The sequence below is a fragment of the Balaenoptera musculus genome, chromosome 15, assembly GCF_009873245.2.
Source record: "Balaenoptera musculus isolate JJ_BM4_2016_0621 chromosome 15, mBalMus1.pri.v3, whole genome shotgun sequence".
NCBI classification, from domain to species: domain Eukaryota; kingdom Metazoa; phylum Chordata; class Mammalia; order Artiodactyla; family Balaenopteridae; genus Balaenoptera; species Balaenoptera musculus.
In genome coordinates, this window is record NC_045799.1 from 25497450 (window position 1) to 25517937 (window position 20488).

A 20488-nucleotide genomic window follows, 5' to 3' on the forward strand; every position below is an offset into this window, starting at 1 on the left:
CCCACAGTGGTCACTTGTGTGATGACACTTCCTCCTTGTCTCCCTTCCTCATGCCCCTACCAGCGCTTTGAACCACTTCCCACAGAAACCACTTGCACTCAAATCCTTGTCTTGGGGTCTGCGATTAGGGGAACCCAAACTAAAACTGGCCTCTGGTGCAGTGAGTTGAGAGGCAGCACAAGTGGTGGTTAAGGACATAAGCTTTGGAACCAGAGTGTCTGGGCTCAGTTCCAGCCTCGCTGGTCCCTTGCAAGTGACTTAACCATTCTGGGCCTCCGTTTTGTCATCTGTAAAATAGGCATTCTAATAGCGCACACCTCATAGGGTGGTCTGGAGGATTAAATGATATGATAGCATATGAAGTAAGCACTCGATAAAGGTTTGCTGTTATTTCCAACATATCAACCAAATGTAAAAGAAAGCATGGCCCTGAGGACTGCAGACACCCTGCTTTTTTAGCCTGTCCTACCCCACCCTCAGCTGAAGGTAAAAGCCTTGGCTGCCTGCCCTCCTGACATCCCCCCACTGCCGCTGGGGGTTGGCCAGCTCCACTACCCACTGTCTCTGCTCTGTAAGAATAGGTTCCCCTCACAGATGGCATCTCTCTGGATCCTGCCAAAGCATCTGGTGCCTCCAACTGCTCACTCCGGGGGGGAGGCGGTGTGGTCCTTGTGCAGGCGCAGAGCCCGGGCTCCTAGGAGGAGTCCCCACTCAGCTCCCTCCTAGCCAAGCCTCCATTTCTGCAAGACCTGGAAAATGGGGATTGCCGGAGAGCTCTTGGCACACAGTACGGGCTCCATAAGTGCTAGTTCCTGAAACAGCACAGTGTTTTAACGTATTTATTAAGCACCTGCTACATTCCTATGAGGTCTCTTGACAATGCAAAGCTGTAAACAAAATTTTTTATTCAATAATGCATACACATAGTGCAAAACTTAAGTGGTACAAAAAGTGTGTAACAGGGAAGAATCAAGTTCCCCCTGCACCCCAGCTCCACCTACCTGCCTCCACCCCAGCCAGGGGTGCCACCTGTCAGCACTTTCTAGTGCAGCCTTCCTGAGACATTCTCTGCACAACCACCCATCTCTGTCTTATAAGAAACTTGTACATTGCACTGTCATCTCAGGAACCCTTTGACATTTCCTCCTTGTCCTCTGCATGTTTGGTTTCTCTTTGATCAATAATCTGACATGAAAGTGAGTCCTGGACTTCCCTGGCGGTCCAGTGGTTAGGACTCTGTGCTTTCACTGCCAAGGGCATGGGTTCAATCCCTGGTCGGGGAACTAAGATCCTGCAAGCCGCGTGGCCCAAAAAAAAAAAAAAGTCAATGTTAGTATCATTAAAAAAAAAAAAGTGAGTCCTTTCTTTGAGCCAATTCCCGCCCCCCACAGCTCCACCCTCCAGTCCCCAAATATCTTGGGCAGATCAGCATGAACCACCCTAGGTGTCCCGAGCCTTGTCGTAGATGACGCCCAACACTCAGGTCCACAGAACTCCAAGTGAAAGGGGAAGCACAACATCGAAGTGAATTTGGGGCCCTTCTGCTGCTCCACTCCCAAATCAGAGGTCATTCAGGGAACCCATGTGAGAGCGATGATTCACAGGCCGAGGCGCCAAGAATCCGCCTCCTGTGATGCTCGCGGCTCCCGCCTTCCACTTCGCAGGCTCCAGAAAGGATCCTGGAGATGGCGTTTCTGTCCACGTTGTTCGCTTCTCCCACTCCCTTGAGTGTGTTTTGTGTTTATGAGAATCAGGCTTTAAACCTGACACCCTCCTAAACCAGTGCCCCACCTCCTGGAGCCAACAGTCTGTGACTTCAGATGGGTTGCTTTCTGTGACAAGTTAGAGGGTTTTTATAAAAAGAAATGTTACGTTTTTTCCTCCCCTTGTCTTGTTCCAGATTCATAGGGATGTGGGGTGTCTTCTTTCAGCCTTGAAAAGCATTTTGGGTGAGAGGGTGTTAACTTTAACCAGAGGCCTCCTACAGGACTCACCCTTGGGAGCTGGAGGCTGCAGGGGTCCAGCTGGAGGACAGAGGGAAAGCTGGGCTGTCTTCTGACTACTGCTTTTAGAGAGGGTGCCCTGCTTTCTGTTACAGGCCTGTGTGCTCATGATTTCATAAATAAGACGGGGCCAGGCAGCACTGAAATGCAGGTCGTGGGGTCTCTGTCAGAAACCTTGCTCCCCCTGCTTTTCTGGGCTCCCCCTTCAGCCTCTCCTCGTGGGCTGGACATCAGCTAAGAGAGGGATCAAGGTCAGACCACGTCAGCTCTTTTTTTTTGGCCACGCTGCGCGGCTTGCAGGATCTTAGTTCCCTGACCAGAGATCGAACCTGGGCCCCTGGCAGTGGAAGCGAGGAGTCCTAACCACTGGACCACCAGGAAATTCCCCACATCAGCTCTTTTAAGACACTCCTTTTTAGAGTGTCTTTTTTATGTGGGTCATGAACCCTTTTGGCATCTGGTGAAGCCTATGGACCCTTCTCAAGAATGGTGTTTTTAAAACCCATAAAATAAAATAGGATTACAAAAGACAACAATTATATTGAATATTGAAATAATTATCAAAATATTTTTTAAATTTGTGATTTAATAATGTATGTTCTTTTTCTAAATATTTTTAAATATTTATTTATTACTTACTTTGGCTGCACCAGGTCTTAGTTGCAGCATGCAGGGTCTTTAGTTGTGCCATGCAGACTCTTAGTTGCGGCATGTGGGATCTAGTTCCCAGACCAGGGATCGAACCCGGGCCCCCGGAATTGGGAACACAGAGTCTTACCCACTGGGCCACCAGGGAAGTCCCTTGTAATGTGTGTTCTATTTTAACACATTAGATAACAAGATCTAGTGGCAGGTCGAAAACTACCAAGATTTCACAGGTGCAATAAGCATAAATAGTATCTCAAGATCCCTGCGGCAGCTGTGATATGGAAATCACATAATGATATGGAAGCTGTGACTTCTCTTGGAGGTAAAGTCCCAGGTTGCTGCTAATTGGCCTCTGGTTTGTTGCCTACATTTAAAATTGAAGGAAATGTTACATTTCAGTTAGAGACTAGTGAAAATATAGGTGTAATTTTTTTTCCTGTCCAAGTTCATGGAACTTGGGTTCATGGATCACAGATTCAGAACTCCTGCTTGAGAGTGACCCTCCCAGCCTGCCCCTGTGGCAGCTGACATTGTTTACCAAGCCCTGAGCACAGGAATAGTAAAAATAATAGCTAATATTGGGTGAGTTCTTGCTAGGTACTAGGTACCTGGTGATATTGGAGGCTAGGACGGATTGATTGATTTTTGGCTGCACATGGGCTTTCTCTAGTTGTGGCGAGCAGGGGCTACTCTTTGTTATGGTGCACGAGCTTCTCATTACGGTGGCTTCTCTTGTTGCGGAGCACGGGCTCTAGGCGCACGAACTTCAGTTGTTGCAGCATGCGGGCTCAGTAGTTGCGGCGCACAGGCTTAGTTACTCCGCAGCATGTGGGATTTTCCTGGACCAGGGATCAAGCCCGTGTCCCCTGTATTGGCAGGCGGATTCTTAACCACTGCGCCACCAGGGAAGTCCAGGGAGGCTAGGATTTAGCAATGAAAGAAGCCAGTTCCTGCTCACGTGGGGCTTACCGTCCAGGGAGGGAAGACTGACAAATGAATATACAGATGTGGTCATTTCAGAGTGGTAGATGCCAGGAAGTCAGTAGTACAGGCACTGTAATAGAGTGACTTGGGAGGAGAACGGCAGGGTCTGTTTTCCAGGGAAGGCCTCTCTGAGGAGGTGCTGTTTGCTCTGAGACCCAAATGATGAGGAGAGAGCCATGCAAAGATGTAGAGGAAAGGTGTACCCTGCAGAGGATCTGCCAAGTGCACAGGCCCTGAGAGGGGAACAGCTGACAGCATCCCAGGGCCTGGCAGGAGGTCTGCATGGCTGGGACAGAGTGCCGGGCGGGGGCTCACTGGAGTGTTGGAGATGGAGTCCCGGAGGCTGGTTGGGCCCATCAGGCAGGCTTCGTGGGTCAGAGTGAGGGCTTTGGGTTTTCTTCTAAGTGTGACAGGCAGCCTTTGGCAGGTTTAAGCAGGAGAGTGATGTGATATGATTTACGTTTTGGAAAGATCCTTTGAGCTGTGTGTGGAGAACAGAATGTAGGGGGCCAGGCTGCCAGCAAGGATCCAGTGAGGAAGCCAGGCAGTGGTCCTGGTGAGAGAGCATGGCAGCCTGGACCAGGTTTGGGGGGGGCCGCGGGGTGGAGAGAAGTGGGCACATCTGGGGTGTCATTTGGAGAGCACCTCAGTGGCCCAGGGCTTTTGGGTGGGGGGATGAGAGAGAGGGGTATAGCAAATGACCCCCACCCAGCTGAGAAACAGGCCCTGACCTTGCCCCCCTCGCCTCCGCAGCCCCCTGCGGCCCTCCACTGCCCCTCTGGGGCCGGCCACCCGCCCACCGGGCCCCTGGCATGCGAGCTTCCCAGCTGGTCCCGATTGTTGTTACTCCCCAGGGAGTCATGGGAACACAGTCCCCCTGCCCCCTCTGCCCCCCTCTTCCCAGACAGGCCCAGGCCCTAACAATGCCCCTCAGCCAGCCAGTGGCCTGGACACAATGCCCCTGTTTCGGTTCATTGCCAGCTCCAGGAGGCCTGCTGGGTTTCCTGGCCTGTTTGGCACATACATAACTCTGGCTTCCAGCAGGGATTTTTTTTGTTGTTATTAAAAAAAAAAAAAAAAAAAAGGGAGAGAGAATATCTCTGGCTCCTGCTCTCTGAATATCTTAATATATGATAAAAAGCCTTTCTCTTCTCATCCTGAGCTCTCCCTACTCCCCTCCCTGACCGCATTTGCCATGTGCCTGTCACCCCGGAGGCTAAATGCAGGTCAGCAGGTGTCAGAGAGAAAACGAGAAAAAGAAAGAAAAGCCGCTCACTCCACCATGGCCAGCCTCAAATGTGCTGGTGAGGCTGGAGGTGATGAGAACAATGAGGGCCTCTGACGGGGCAGGCCCGGCCCTGCGCTCTTCATTCACCTTATCTCCTGACTTCTAAGACGCCATCCAAGATGAGGCACAGCGTTATCTTGAGCCCCTAAGAAAGAAAAGAGCTGCCGACTAAAAATGGACATGCCACTGATTGTGTGATGCCCTTCAATTTCAGAGATGTTAAATATGAAAAAAAAAGTCGGAGAGGGGACTTCCCTGGCGGTCCAGTGGTTAAGACTCTGTGCTTCCATTGCAGGGGGCACGGGTTCGATCCCTGGTCGGGGAACTAAGATTCCTGAATGCTGCATGGTGCAGCCAAAAAAATTTAAAAATTAACTAATTAAAAAAAAAAGTCTGAGGATCAGTGGAATATGGGATTGTCTCATCTACCCACTTCATTGCCCTCCAAATGTACTTTTCTTCTTGCCTTTGAACCTAATAGAGTTTGGGAGGCAGTGCAGGGATTGCTGCTTGAAAACTCTCCTGTTCTGCAGCCTAACAAGAATTTTTTTCTTTTCTCTTTTGGAAAAATCGGGAGGAGATGTAGGCAAGCTGCTCCAGTGATTCATCTTTCATTCTTAGTAACAGCTGACATTTATTGAGGGCTCTCTATGTGCCAGCTACTGCCCTAAGCACTGTAATAACTCAGTTAATGTCCCAACAACCCTATCAGGTAAACACTGTTATCATTATTATTACCATCCCCATTTTACAGATGAAAAAACAGAGCCCCTGTGCTCTAAGGGCTCCCCACCCCCTCACTTCCACGCCGGTCAGGGCAGGCATAGCCACTGTGTCTGGTTTTCTCCCCTCTCCTTGGAAAAGCATAATCTCTCCGCAGAGGCTGGAGTGATGGAGAGAAGGGAAGAGGCACTGGGCGAGCCTTGGAGAGGAGAGGGGTCCCCAGAGCGTGAGCTCATGGAATAATGGGGGCTCGAGGGAAAGGAGGCTCGCCTATCAACCAGAGGCCTATCCACTTCCATTGACCTTGGACCTTCTGGCCCACCCCCACTGAACATATGGACCAGCTAATGGCCGAGGACTTGGCCAAGGCCACACAGCCAGGCAGCTGCTGGCTGGCACTAAGCCCTGTGAACACCCACTTTCCCTACTCTGCCACGTCCATATCTTCTCTTTAGCTACCCACAAAGCAGAGGAGCTGTGCTGCTGCTGTAATGATGTCACTAATAGTAGTTAACATTTATTGGCTGCTTACTCTGTTCCAGGCACAGGCATCAGGGATTGCAAACCCAGGTACCCAGAATGGCAGGGCAAGTAAGGTCACCGAGTGAGGCAAGCCAGGCAGGGACACTTGTGGCCTGGAGGGTCAAGGCTCTGGCTAAATGGGGGACAGCAACTGCTCAGCACCCTGATGGCCTGCGTGGTATTGCCAGATATTACTGGGTTTTTGTTAAGGCCAGATATTTGAATTTTTATATAGCATTTCCCAATTAAAATTTTTTTAAAACTAATTCATAATTCAGGAAAAAAGTAATCTGGGTAAATTAAATCATACCTGTGGGCCAGTTTGCAAACTCTGCTTGTCTTGTTTCTCATTCTGTCAAGGAGCCTTTGCCCCTTGTTCCATGGATGAGGCAAGCAAAGGTCTTCAGTGGGGTAAATCACTTACCCATCTGGCCAAGCCACATGGTTGGGGTCTGCCTGACTCCCAAGGCTTGCTCCCATGTTAGACGGCCTCCCGAATGGGTAAGAGGCCTGTGCTCAGACACAGCCAGAACTGGCACAGTGACAGACACAGCCAGAACTGGCACAGTGACGGTTTACTCCAGGGACGGTAAACCGTCAGTCAAACAATTCAGTGTAGTGACAAGGGATCATTCAAGATGAATGTAACGTTGCAGACATAAAACTCCCCACCTCCTTCTGCCAGAACTCAACAATGGATGCTTCTGTGCCCCTTAATAAAATTAAGTCACGACAGAATCATTTCTCCTTATAATGGGATGTTCATGTTTGGAGATTTTTTTTTTTAAGCTATGAATGTACGTTTAGGGGAGGTGGTGTATGTGGAATAAATAGCTTTGAATTATTTGTGTCGTTTGTCAAACTTCTTAATGAGCATATTGTGCAGATACATAGAAATAATTCTGACTTTCCCACTGGACTGTGAGCTCCAGGTGTCAGAGATGAGTGTTTTGCTTCCAACTGTCTCCCTAGCACCTGGCACAATATCTGACACATAGTAAGTGCTCAGTAAATATCTGTGGATTGAATGAGTGAGGCTCAGAGGAAGTGAATTGACTTGCCCAAGGTCACACAGACTCGGATTCCGGTTTACATCCACCTGATTTAGAAGCCCATGCTATCACTCTACCATCCTGCCTCTTGGAAAGATGTCTTCAGGTGGAGGATTGTGGGCCCAGGAGCTTCCACTCCTTTGGACTCCTCTGGAGTAAGGAGTTGGTGATGGTGGTGATGGAGGTGAGCACCTATTAATTAAGCCACTATCCACCATAATATGTTTTGGAAACCACACATTATAATCTTGACAGCCCTGAGCCTGGTTCTGGGGTATTTACAGAGGGTGGTGGGTATGAAGGGCAGGCCCTGGGTTTTACAGTGGGAGACTGTTATTCTACTGTGTGACCTTGAGTTGCAAGTGCCCCTCTCTGAGCCTCCATCCTGCACCATGTGGATAAACAAGCTTCACTTATGAGAGTATCAGGTTGAAAGGAGATCATCAGTGGAAGTGGCTGCCCAGTAACTGTGGATTTTTTGGAAGCCTACCAGCCTGAGAACTGTTGAGAACAGCCTTATCAGGATCTGTCGGGCTTGGGGCCAAGAGGCTCTATCTATCAGGCCTTTGCTGTTTTCAAGTGGGTATTAATAGATACAGAAGGCCTGTATCTCTTCCTGGATTTCACATTGGGAATTCTGCTCTTCACTCCTTTCTGCTGCAGCAGGACAGGAAGGATTGTGGGAAGGAGGGCACCTGCTTCTACCTGGGAGGTTGTGTACTTGAATACTTTGGGCAGGGCAGGGCTTTGAAGAACCCCTGGCTTTGGCCTCACCGAGCCTGAATAATAGCTTTCTCATCCGCTAGGTAAGCTCATGCCCTTTAGGTCTCAAGTTTCCTCATCATAAAATGGGGCAGTAGTATCTGTCTTCCTTCTCCAGCAACCAGTACAGTGCTTGGTACATAACAGGTGCCCGAGAAATGTTTGTTGAATGACTATTGGGCATGAGAGGGCTTTACAGAGTGAATGTTACTGTTGTTGAGACCCTTTGGGAATGTGTGAAGGAAGGAAATTACCTTTGGAGTGGGAATGTTGCTGGCTTCTCTCACCCTTTTGTCAGGATCTGGCTTGGCTATTTAGAATGAGACCTACCATTCTTTTTTTTTTTTTAAATACCTTTTCTTTTTTTTTTTTTTAAAGGAATTCCTTTATTTTTATTATCATTATTTATTTATTTACTTAATTATATTTTTGTCTGTGTTGGGTCTTCGTTTCTGTGCAAGGGCTTTCTCTAGTTGCGGCAAGCGGGGGCCAGTCTTCATCGTGGTGCGCGGGCCTCTCACTATCGCGGCCTCTCTTGTTGCGGAGCACAGGCTCCAGACGCGCAGGCTCAGTAGCTGGGGCTCACGGGCCTAGTTGCTCCGCGGCATGTGGGATCTTCCCAGACCAGGGCTCGAACCCATGTCCCCTGCATTGGCAGGCAGATTCTTAACCGCTGCGCCACCAGAGAAGCCCAATAAGCCCATTTTTACAGATGAGGAAACTGAGGCTAAGAAGTGTCCACAAGGGGCTGTAATTTGAGGCTGCCCCACACATTTTGGTTATACAGGAGTACCAATTTGTTCTCAAATACGAACGTGCATAAAAATTACCTGGAATGAGGGTGGGGGGTTGCATGTGAAAATGAGGATTCCTAGGCACTTAGATTCTAAGTTGGCAGGGCTGGGGTGGGCCCATAGTTAACAAGCACCCAGGTGATTCTGAAACCGGGGGTCTAAGGACTACTCTTGGAGAACCAGGGCCTTCTCTTTGCATTCCAGGTAGCCTCTGGCATCAGCCTGTTTCTTTAATAACCCTTCTCAGCACCTGCTCTGGACCAGGCCAGTGCTGGGAAGAGGCCCTAATGGAGCTCCCAGTCTGATAGGGGAGGCAGATAGAGAAATCCATTGTGCACTCGGTGCTAGGACAGAGGCCAGGCTGGGCAATGGAGGAAGTGAGCTAGCTCCAACAGCAGAGGGCTCCCTGGAAGAAGTGATGTTTATGCCGGGCCTAGGGATCTCATTCTTGATTGCGTCTTAGCTACTTTTTTTTTTCTTTTGATGGGTCATCCCCACCAGATGGCAGGCAAGTTCATAGAAATCATCAAACCTTTCACATCTCTGCCCTCAGTGCTGGCACAAAGCCTGGCACAGAGGAGAGGACAATATTGGTCAAATCAGCTGAACTGAGCAATGAGAAACGGCTGATGGAGAGGTCCCAGGGCCTCCGGATTAAATGCATTTTCATGCTCAGCACACTCACCTTCTCCCTTTGTTAGATCTAACATGGAATTACTTTATTTATTATTGCTATTATTTTTTAATTTATTTATTTTTTATTTTTAGTTTTGGCTGCGTTGGGTCTTCATTGCTGCGCGCATGCTTTCTCTAGTTGCCCGAGTGGGGGCTACTCTTCATTGAGGTGCGTGGGCTTCTCATGGCGGTGGCTTCTCCTGTTGTGGAGCATGGGCTCTAGGCGCACAGGCTCAGTAGTTGTGGCTGGAGGGCTCAGTAGTTGTGGCTCGTGGGCTCTAGAGCACAGGCTCAATCGTTGTGGCCCCACGGGCTTAGCTGCTCCGCGGCATGTGGGATCTTCCCGGACCAGGGCTCGAACCCGTGTGCCCTGCATTGGCAGGCGGATTCTTAACACTGCGCCACAGGGAAGCCCCCTGGAATTACTTTAATAGTGGAAATTCCACATCATATTGTAAACATTTGTTACCTATTTCCCTCTTCCCCCTTTCACTAAACTGTGAGTTCCTTAGGGCCAGGAGTCAAGAATGGGGCACAGAGCAGGCTCTCAAAACGTTTGTTGAATGAATGAGTGAATGAATCAGTTTAAGCAGAAGCTGTGCATAGGATGTTGAAGAGATTCCAGCTACAGGAGGGCTTGTAGAAAAGCCCCAAGCTGCATTGGGTCAGACATCCCTCCCCATCTTCTGCTTGGACTCTGGGTGAGAGGGATAGGGTAGGTGCAGAATTTGAAAGTGAATGGCATTGGTGGGGCAAGTTGAGGAAGGGAGATGTGGCTGGGGTTTTGGAGGTGAGAACCCAGAAAAGAGGAGGGGCAGTTTCTAGAGATCTGACCTGAGTGTGTTGGGGCCACAGGTGGGGGTTCTGGGGGTCACGTGGGGTCAGCTGACGGTGAGATATGCAGAGCGGACATTCTATCTCCACTTAGAGGCATCAGCAGGATGGGGTACGTCGGGGAGCGGTTGGGTGCCCCCCTCCTCGGACAGGGGTCATCCCCTCTGGGGGTGGGGGGAGTGCGAACGCGCCTGGCACCGCCCCGACAAAGCCTGCGCGCGCCCCGTCCTGCGATTGGCCGGACCGCCTCGCGCCGCCGCCCCGTCCCGCCCCCTGCCGCAGGTCCGGCGCGCTGCAGCCAATAGGCGCCGTCGCCGTCGTCTCCGTCACAGTCCGGACAGCCAATGGTGGCAGCGCTCGGCGGCTCGTGGCTCTTTCGCGGCAAAAAGGATTTGGCGCGTAAAAGTGGCCGGGACTTTGCAGGCAGCGGCTGCCGGGGGCGGAGCGGGATCCGGAGCGGGATCGAGTCCTCGCCTCGGCCTGCCGCCATGGGCCCGCGCCGCCGCCGCCGACTGCCACCCGGGCCGCGCGGGCCGTGAGCGCCATGGCCGTGGCCGGGGCCCCCACGGGCGGCCCTTGCGCGCCGGCGCTGGAGGCCCTCCTCGGGGCCGGCGCGCTGCGGCTGCTCGACTCCTCGCAGATCGTCATCATCTCCACGGCGCAGGACGCCAGCGCCCCGCCGGCCCCCGCCGGCCCCGCCGCGCCCGCCGCCGGGCCCCGCGACCCCGACCTGCTGCTCTTCGCCACGCCGCAGGCGCCCCGGCCCACACCCAGCGCGCCGCGCCCCGCGCTCGGCCGCCCGCCGGTACGGACACCAGGGACACTGGGCCGACTGCGCTACCTGGACCCCCGCGCAGACCCTGGCGGGGCGCGGTGTTTGGCCCGGCGGCAGCTGGGGCGGGGGAGGGTGGGCTGACGCGCCCGGGCTGGGCGGTGCCGAGCCTGGGTTGGTCCTCCGGGCCCCGCCCCGGGGTGCAGGGTGACCTCGGGCCAGTCCTTGTTTGCTGCTCTGTGCTCTGGGCCTCAGCTTCCTCTCCAGAGACGCTCGAGGGTCAGACTCAGTGATAATAATGGCCCCACGTGTATTCAGCTATCGCTGACTGCATGCCAGGTCTCTGGCAGACTTCAAGGCAGCTAAAACTCACATCCATGCTGTGAGCTCGGTGTTGTCACTGTGCCCATCTGAACTGTGTCCAGAGAGGGGAAGTGACTTGCCCCCTGGTCACAAGGCTGCAAGTGAGATTTGAACTGAGGCCTGCTGGCTTCAGACCAGAACGTGTGGCTGGGTGGTGGGCATGGCTGCTTGGGGAGGTCAAGGGGGGCGTCCTGGGACCAGACCGTGGAAGAGCCACGGAGGAGACTCTCCTTCCTGCCTCGATGCTGGACTGCCAGGTGCAGGCCGGGCCCTCCGGGCCTCTGGGGACAGGCCGCCTGGCTGGGAGGCCTTCTCTGCAGGGGCGGGGTGGCTGGGCCAGCTGCTGATCCCCTCCCTCTGCCTGTCCTTCCATCTGCCATCCTCCACCCTCCCAGACCCTGGTTGCCATGGAACCTCATTAATCAGGCAGGCAGACCCCTGGGCCCCAGTGGAAGTACTGGGTGGGTTGGGCCTCTGGGAGCTGGAAGGGAGGCCCCCGGTGCCAGGAGAGAGTAAATGCCCCAGGGAGATGTCTTGATAAAGTGCTCCCTGAGCAGCAAGAGGCTCAAGACAGTTCAGACTAGGGGGCCCAAAAGAAGTGGCTGAATTACAGGGGGAGAAGGGAGTGGAGCCCTGGAGCTTGGTCCTGTGGGCTCCAGGACAGGGCGTGGAGACCAGTTTGACTGGCACAACCTGTGGGTGAAGGTGAGGCATGGATGGGCAGGCAGGGGCTGGCCAGGCAGGATGGGGTCTCCGCATAGGGCTTGGAACAAGTTGTGGGAGGAGGCAGGGCCCAGGGCAAGGAGGTGGAAGCCGCCCAACTGCTGATGGCCTGGGTGGCAGCTGGTCCCTGAGGCGTCCCGGCAAGGTTCCCCCAACCCCCTTGGCCCCTTGCCCAGTGTGGCCTTCCTTCCGGAATCACCGAGATGCTAATAATAACAATAGCAGGCACCATTGTTTTGAGACTGTATTGTGTATTAGGCCCTGTGCCAAGCACTTTACCCAATTAACTCATTTAACCCTTTCAACAACCTTCCCCTTTTACAGATAGGGAAGCTGAGGCGTAGAGATATTAGAACATTCCCTAGTAAGTCAGCTAGTGAGTGGTGAGACCAATCCAGATTTCCTGAGTGGTTAACTGCTGGGATGCCTTGCATACTGGAGATGCTAATAGAGGTTGAAGGAAGCCCAGGGTCCCTTCCTCCTAATGAGTGAGAGGGATGGAAGTTGTACCAGGGGTGGGCCACCTGGCTCATCTCCTGTACCCCAACAACCTGTCCCTGTGGGTACCAGCTTGGGGCCTGGACAAGTAGCCTCCAGTTTAGCTGATTGACAGGTACCTAGCAGGCCCAGGGCTGTGGGTCCTGCCCTTGGGGAACTGAGCTTCAGGCTCAGAGGGACAGCCAGGGACTGGGCTGAGGACGTATGCCCTCTGCTCCACCCCCAGTGGTGTCAGGGGCAGCCTCATTGGGCCTGAGCATTCCTTTCATTCAACAGTTGTTAGTGAGCACCTATGAGGTTCTAGGCACAGGCAAGTAAGGAGCCTCTGCCCTCACAGTACTTAAGGGACAGTAGGCGTTTTCTGCCGTGGGCAGGGGTGAGGGCTGGTGCGGTCTTGGAGCTGAAGTCCAGAAACATAGGCCCAGCTTTTGCCATCCAACACCCACTAACATTGTACCTGTGGGTAGCCACTGGCCATCTGAGCTGTGGCCTCCACTGACCCTCTGCTCTAGCATTTGTTTGGGGCAGTCCTTGAAACAAGTGAGCATTCATTGAGTACCTCCTGCATACAAGTCTCTGCACGATTCAGCCATTCCTCCTGGCCCCTCCTGTCCACCTCTACCCTGTTGTCATGGCTGTTAAAAAACAAACTTAACATAATACACATTTACTATAGAAAAAGAGTTAAAAGGCTAGAAAGTTGAGGGGGACAAGATCGCAGCCCCATCCATTTTTCCTTTTTTCTCCTCCTGAGCCTGCTTTTTTTTTAAGGTGGTTATGACAGCTTTCTTTTTCTAAAGTTTTAGAAATTGAAGTTTTTCCTTTATGTCCGTGTTCCAGCAGCACATCATCCACACTTTAGAGATAAGGCAACATGGTCCTCATGGTCCTCCCTCCCATACAGAGGTCACCCCTGAAATGGATTCTATAGTAATAGCAACTGAACCAGAGGAAATGGTTTCATGAGCCCTTTATCCTCAAAAGGGATCACATAAATGCACTGCGTTATGTTTTTCTTGTCAATATGTCTTTGGGAGGGTTCTGTATCAACCTGCCTCAGTCCTTCTTGACAGCAGCGTGGTATTCCAGAGGCTGGATGAACCAGTTTTTGTGTCCCCTCCCGTGGATAGGTGTTTGAGTCATCCAGATTTTTTCACCAATGTTTTGTTTGTCTTCACCCCCGCCTTTTGGGTCCCTGTGCCTGCATCTCTAGAGAGCAGCAGCAGAAATGGGCATCCATCTGCTTGAGCCCTTGTTTTAGAGTGTGGCATTGATCTGCCTTCAGGGTGGGCACCCCTATGGGGAGCAGGAAGGAGGCAAGGGGTGCGGTTGGCTGGAGCATACTAGGGTTCAGGCCCTAGGGGCAAGGCTGGAGAGGGGGTACATTCTGGTTTCGCTTTAGGGGGCCTGGCTTCTGGACTAGCCTCTGCCCAGCCCACTAAGGTTTAGATCCTGACTCTACCTCTCACTACGTGACCTCTCCGAGGTGCAGGCTCCTCAGGAAGTGGAAGTCCTCAGAGCACCTGCTGCAAGATGGTTGGAGGGTTTGATGATCGCACGCAGGTAAAGCAGTTACCTAGCTGTGCTTGGTACACAGGAAGCACTCAGTGCGTGTTAGCTCTTCTATCCGCGGATCCCTGAGGGAATCCACGAGTGTGTGCGTGAGAGGGAGTGTCGGGGTCCGTCAGCATGTGGGGTGGTTCATTCAGCAAATGTTTGTTGATGCCCAGACCCTGTGTACAGAGACTATTCAGACCCAGTGCCCGCCTCTGAGGGGCTCCCTGGCTTCTGGGTGAGACAAATGCATCTGCAGAAATTTGTAGTGAGGGACCATGTGGGGAAAGGTTGGGTTTGAGGCAGTTCTGAGGGAGAAGAGGCTCAGTTTCTCTTGTGGGATCGGAAAGGCTTAGGTTATGGGTAAGATGCCTGCCCACGGGGGGGGGGAAGCATTGGTGTGAATTAGGAGGGAGGGAGGCAAGGGCAAACCAGGGAGGGGACCAGCATGAGCTAAGGCTTGGAGACACAGGTTTGTGAAGAAAGATGTCTCAGCAGAAGTTCTTGTAGAGAATTGGTGGCAGATGAGGATACTAAGGTGGAGGGGGACAGATGGAGGCAGGGAGACCAATGGGAAGACAGCTGGTCCAGGTGGGAGGTGCTGGTGGCTGTGGTGACAGGATTTCTTGGCAGCTAGATGTGATGAGGGCAGCAGGTGGGGCTGAACCAGGTTCTAGCTCAGGAAACCCTGTGGGTGGGGGAGGGGAGGGTATGTCAGGATGCAGTGGAGATGCCTGTGAGACCTCCAGGGCAATCTCCATCCTCGAGTGGTGTAACTAAATCAGAGGGCATCTGGGCAGGAACCCTGGCTCTGCCACTTCCTGCCTGTATGACCGTGAGCTTCTCTGGGTTTCAGTTGTTTCATCTGTAAAATGGGGCCATTACTGTGCTGCCATATTCACAGACAGTCAGAAACCAGAGAGAGGCAGTGACTTAACTCAGAGGACCTGTTTCCTAATGGCTTAAAACAACAAACATTTATTATCATACAGTTTCTGGGGGTGAGGAATTCAGGGGTGACTTAGCTGGGTGCTTCTGGCTCAGGGCCTCTTCTGAGGTTGCTGCCAAAATGTTGGCCCAGCTGCAGTCGTCGGAAGGCATGACTAGGGTTGGAGGATTTGCTTCTGAGCTTACCTGTGTTGCTGTTGGGGGGAGACTTCAGTTCCTTGCCACTTGGTCCTGTCCTTAGGGCTACTTGAGTGCCTGCATGACGTGGCAGCTGGCTCCCACCAAGAGTGAATGATCCAATAAAGAGAGCAAGGAGGAAGCTCCAGTGCCTGTATGATCCAGTCTCAGAAGTGACACACATCCACCATATTCTGTTCATTCGAAGCAAGTTACCAGATCTGGCCCATATTTAAGGGGAGGAGAATTAGGCTCCATCTTTTGAAAGGAGGAGTATCAAAAAATTTGCCAACTACCACATGCCCCCAAGAAGGTAGTGGTGGAACTGGGGCTTGAACTTCTGCCTTCCAGTTGAGTGTTCTGTCCTATGGGGTAGGATTGTGTCCCCTGGGGCCTCCCCCTCACTCACACACTTGGGCATCCTGGGAGAGAGACTGAGGCAGGGGGCGGCCTGGGAGCACCAGGCCCTCAGCCTGGTCTCTTGTGGCCCCACTCTCCTGGTTACTGGGCATCCTCCCGTTGTTTTTGCCGTAGGTGAAGCGGAGGCTGGACTTGGAAACTGACCATCAGTACCTGGCCGAGAGCAGTGGGCCAGCTCGGGGCAGAGGCCGCCACCCAGGAAAAGGTACCCCCTGAGCTTGGGCTAGGGCAGGCCTCCTGGTTGGACCCAGGTTGTGGACAGACAAACATGCTTGCACACTAAGCTCTGGTCTGTTAGGCCTGGGCCTGAGCCAGGCCTCTGGGGGCCCCAAGGGGCAGCTGGAGTGGCCGCCTGGCATGGCTTCCCCAAGCCCTGGGGGGTGGGGAGTTCCCCAGCCGGAAGAGGAATGCTGTGGTTGGCAGGCAGCCACAGGGCCTCCCTGCTTGGCCTCACCAAGGGGAAGGAGCCATCTGCCCCCCAGCCCCATCCCCCAGTCCTCCTGCCCTGCACTGCCAGGGAGGCCAGCCTGGCTGGGTCTGGGGGGTGGGGGTGGTGCTGAGGGACCCTACCCTGCCTGGCCCCCAGGTGTGAAATCCCCAGGGGAGAAGTCACGCTATGAAACATCGCTGAATCTGACTACCAAGCGCTTCCTGGAGTTGCTGAGCCGCTCGGCCGATGGTGTCGTCGACCTGAACTGGGCAGCTGAGGTGCTGAAGGTGCAGAAGCGGCGCATCTACGACATCACCAACGTCCTCGAGGGCATCCAGCTCATCGCCAAGAAGTCCAAGAACCACATCCAGTGGCTGTAGGTACCAGCCAAACAGGAGGGTGGGCAGAGGCCCGGGGCCGGGCCAGCCCGGAGGAGCTGATAGCGATACCACTGTGACTGCCCGGGTCGCCGTCTTACTGCTGGGCAAACCGAGGTTTAGAGAGGAAAGCTGGCTTCCCTGAGGTGATAGATGCAGGGAAGAACACAAATCTTACCTATCTAGCTCAATGCAACTTTACATATTTCTTTATTCTTGTTAATTCTTATTTTATTTCTCCCTTTTCACCTCTTTCCCTGGTCATCCTACTCCCCTCTCTGACACATTTGTGTTCTCAGTTATCGGTAGATATTCCATTCTACATCATTTTTTTTCTTTTCACTTAATATGTCTTAGAAATGCTTCCATGTCTGCATCTAATGCATTCTTGTCCTTTTACACAACTGCATAGTATTCCATGGCATGTCTGTCCCCATTTACTTATCCAGCCCCCTATGAGGGACACGTGGGTGTTCACAGACATTCAGGCCCGACGTTGAACCCAGCCAGTCTGCCTTGGAGCCCAGCTTCAGCCCTCTGCTGTTTCCCAGCTGAGGAGCCAGGCCAAGAGGAGCGAGGGCTCGCCTGGGTCTTACAGAACAGAGGCAGCAGCAGACTGTTCTGCTGAGGGTCACGCCTCCTGGGAAGAGGGGCCGGGAGCTGCTAACCCTCCCTTTGCCTCCCGGCAGAGGCAGCCATGCAGCAGTGGGGATCGGTGGGCGGCTTGAAGGATTGACCCAGGACCTCCAGCAACTGCAGGAAAGCGAGCGGCAGCTGGACCACCTGATCCACATCTGCACCACGCAGCTGCGTCTGCTTTCCGAGGATGCTGACAGCCAGCGATATCCTTGAACTGCCTGGAGGGTGACCGTGGCCCCATCCAAGTGGGAATAGAGAGGCTACCCTGGGCCCTGGATTCAGGAGAGGGTTCTGGCTTTGGATACCAGTCCTGGCCCAGCATTTAGTCACTGTGTGACACTGGACAAGTTACTCTCTGAGTCTCAGCTTCATCTGTAAAAGGGGAAAATAATCCTATTCCAAAGTTGCACAGATTAAAACAAGAAAAGCTAGGATACCGATAACAAACATTCATTTAATACAATGATTCGGTACCTGGTTGTAGCTTCAAGGTTAGAGATATAAGTTTTTATTTGTCTTTTATTTACAAAAATAGAAACTTTATTTTAAAATAAGCTTTTTTTTTTAAGTGAATACCCAAATTACGTTTATACATTTTGGAGATAACTACTAATTGACACCAAGGTCATGGGTCAGAGTAAATTCTCAGTACCAAGCCTGTATTTATGTAATTTATATGAAATTATTGCAGGCAGCCATTATTACCTTGAGATCTGATGGGTAGAGAGTGGTCTCATTGTACAGATGTGGGAACTGAGGCTCAAGGGCATGAGATAGGATTGAGTACCAGCTTTGTGCCAGGCCCTGGAGTGGGAGATGCAGAGGACAGGAGTGACTCAGCAGGTATGGGCTCTGCCTTATGAGCTGTCTGGGTGGGTGGCCCCCAAAGGCCAAAGGTCATGTGGTCCTTGACTCCACCAACCCTGGCCTACGTGACCTGCCAGGACCTTCGTAGCATTGCGGACCCTGCAGAACAGATGGTTATGGTGATCAAGGCCCCTCCCGAGACCCAGCTTCAAGCCGTGGACTCCTCAGAGGTGAGACCTGGGAGTCTAGACTGGACCAGGACAGGCTGGGCTGGGCTGGTAGTTAGCTGAGCCTCAGTTTACTGTGCCTGCTACCTTCACCCAGACCTTTCAGATCTCCCTTAAGAGCAAACAAGGCCCCATCGATGTTTTCCTGTGCCCTGAGGAGAGTGCGGGCGGGATCAGCCCCGGGAAGACCCCGTCCCAGGGTGCAGCTTCTGGGGAGGAGGAGAGGGCAGCTGACCCTGCCACCACAGTGCCACCACCACCATCATCATCTCCCCCCTCATCCCCTGCCACGGATCCCAGTCAGTCCCTGCTAAGCCTGGAGCAAGGTGGGTGAAGGGTGGGTGGGCAGGGCGGGGTGGGGCCCTCTCTCCCGGGTGGGTGGGTGGGCAGGCGTGACAGCCCCTCTGTCCTCCCCGCCGGGGCGTCCCCGGCCTGTGATGCTCCCCCGTCTCCCCAGAACCTCTGCTTTCCCGGATGGGCAGCCTGCGGGCCCCCATGGACGAGGACCGCCTGTCCCCACTGGTGGCGGCCGACTCGCTCCTGGAGCACGTGCGGGAGGACTTTGCCGGCCTCCTCCCCGAGGAGTTCATCAGCCTGTCCCCCCCGCACGAGGCCCTCGACTACCACTTCGGCCTTGAGGAGGGCGAGGGCATCAGAGACCTCTTCGACTGTGACTTTGGGGACCTCACTCCCCTGGATTTCTGACGGGGCTTAGGGGGACCAGGGCCTCCTGGGATGCCCACCCTGTCTCTGCAGCCCTGGAGCCCCCTGCCCCTGGCCGTCCTCCTAGTCCAATTGGAAACGTTTAATTTATACCCCTCTCCCCTACCTCCGGAAGCTTCTAGCTCTGGAGTCTGGCTACTGCCAGGAGGCTGAGCAAGCCAGGAAGGGAAGGATTCTGTTTGTGGTGTGTATGTGCATGCACCCAACACCCGACACGTGTGTACACGGGGTGAGTGGTGTGTGAGCATGTGTGTGTGCATGTACCGGGGAATGAAGGTGAACACATCTGTGTGTGCACTGAAAACACGCCCCAGTGTGTCCACGTGTGTGTGCATGAGCCCATGTGTGCGCATGGCGGGGGCTCTAACTGCACTTTTGGTCTCCTTGCTCCAGGGGCCCCACGAGGCCCAGGGTGGCCACCTGCCCCCAGAATCCTGCGTGCTGACCGGGCCGGGTGGCGAGGCCTTGGCCTGCTCGTTTGCAGGACCGCGAGAGCACTTCTGTCGTCTTAAAGGTTTTTCTGATCGAAGCTTTAATGGAGCGTTATTTATTTATCAAGGCCTTTTTGGCAAGCTTGGGGCATCAGCAAAGGGTAGGAGGGATGCGGGGCTGATGCCGCAACTCCCTTACCCCTGAGCGAGGGCAGGGGTCCCTGAGCTGTTCTTTGCCCCACTCTGAAGGAGCTGAGGCCTGAATGGTTTATTTATTGGGAAAGTGAGGGAGGGAGACAGACTGACTGACTGACAGCCATGGGTGGATCAAGGGGGTGGTCTCTCCCCACGGGGTCACTGCAGGGCCCCAGCTGCCCCCAGGATGGATGTGAGATGGGAGAGGTGAGTGGGGGACCTTCACTGACAGGGTGGGCGGGAGGGGTGGGGTGAAGGGCCTCCCCCCCAGCCCAGACCACAGGGGCCCCTCCTGTGGCATTTGAAGTGCCCCTTCCACGCCACTTCTTGCTCTGCCCCACCCTCCAATCTGCACTTTGATTTGCCTTCCTAACAGCTCTGTTCCCTCTGCTTTGGTTTTAATAAATATTTTGATGATGTCTGGGCCCGGTTTGGGGACTATGTACTGGGAGCAAATGTGAGGGTGGGAGAGGTCAAGATTGCTGGGAAAATGCCCATTCTCTACTTCCCTCTCCCTGTCCCTGCCTGGCTTCATTTTATTTGAGCCTCATTGCCCCGAGAAAGGTAGGCTTCATCACCTTTTTTACCCTAATTTAAAAACTGGTCCGACAAAGTAATAAATGAGCTCCCTTCCTTTTTCCAGCCCCAGAGGAGCCACTCTGATCAGTTTGCTATGCTCCTTCCAGATGTTTCTGGACATTTGTAAACATGCAACAGATAATTACAACAGGCTGATTCCGTGTCAGGTTCTGGGGACACACGTTCCCTCCCCTCATGGAGCTCTCAGGACCTGCTGGAGGAGACTCAAACAAATGAGAGGATCAGGGAGGGCTTCCTGGAAAAGGTGGTGCTTGACCTAAAGCTGTAGGATAGAAGAAATTAACTGAGGAGGAAGAGGAAGAACACACCAAGCAGGAGA

The 20488-nt window shown here is 53.3% G+C and overlaps 1 protein-coding gene across 4 annotated transcripts; it reads left to right on the forward strand.

The window, feature by feature from the left end:
- Window positions 1-10685: 10685 nt before the first annotated feature.
- Window positions 10686-19993, forward strand: E2F1 (E2F transcription factor 1). Of its 4 annotated transcripts, none has more exons than XM_036827273.1 (7): window positions 10688-11090; window positions 15855-15945; window positions 16327-16546; window positions 17237-17389; window positions 18109-18223; window positions 18318-18546; window positions 19337-19993. In XM_036827273.1, exons 1-7 carry the CDS (start codon window positions 10830-10832, stop codon window positions 19453-19455), a joined length of 1188 nt encoding a protein of 395 aa, XP_036683168.1. In that variant the 5' UTR covers window positions 10688-10829; the 3' UTR covers window positions 19456-19993. The 4 variants fall into 4 exon arrangements, with proteins under 4 accessions (XP_036683170.1, XP_036683169.1, XP_036683168.1 ...); XM_036827272.1 differs by having other exon boundaries at window positions 10690-11090; window positions 18678-19993; XM_036827275.1 differs by lacking the exon at window positions 18318-18546 and having other exon boundaries at window positions 10686-11090.
- The last annotated feature ends 495 nt before the right edge of the window (window positions 19994-20488 follow it).

What these genes read in the sequence shown, in the direction of transcription:
- E2F1 (XM_036827272.1), top strand. Translation starts at nt 10,830, where the DNA reads ATGGCCGTGGCCGGGGCCCCCACGGGCGGCCCTTGCGCGCCGGCGCTG. An exon ending in AGGCCGCCACCCAGGAAAAG is followed by an intron (nt 15,946 to 16,326) that starts GTACCCCCTGAG and finishes CCTGGCCCCCAG; the next exon opens with GTGTGAAATCCCCAGGGGAG. An exon ending in AAGCCGTGGACTCCTCAGAG is followed by an intron (nt 18,224 to 18,317) that starts GTGAGACCTGGG and finishes ACCTTCACCCAG; the next exon opens with ACCTTTCAGATCTCCCTTAA.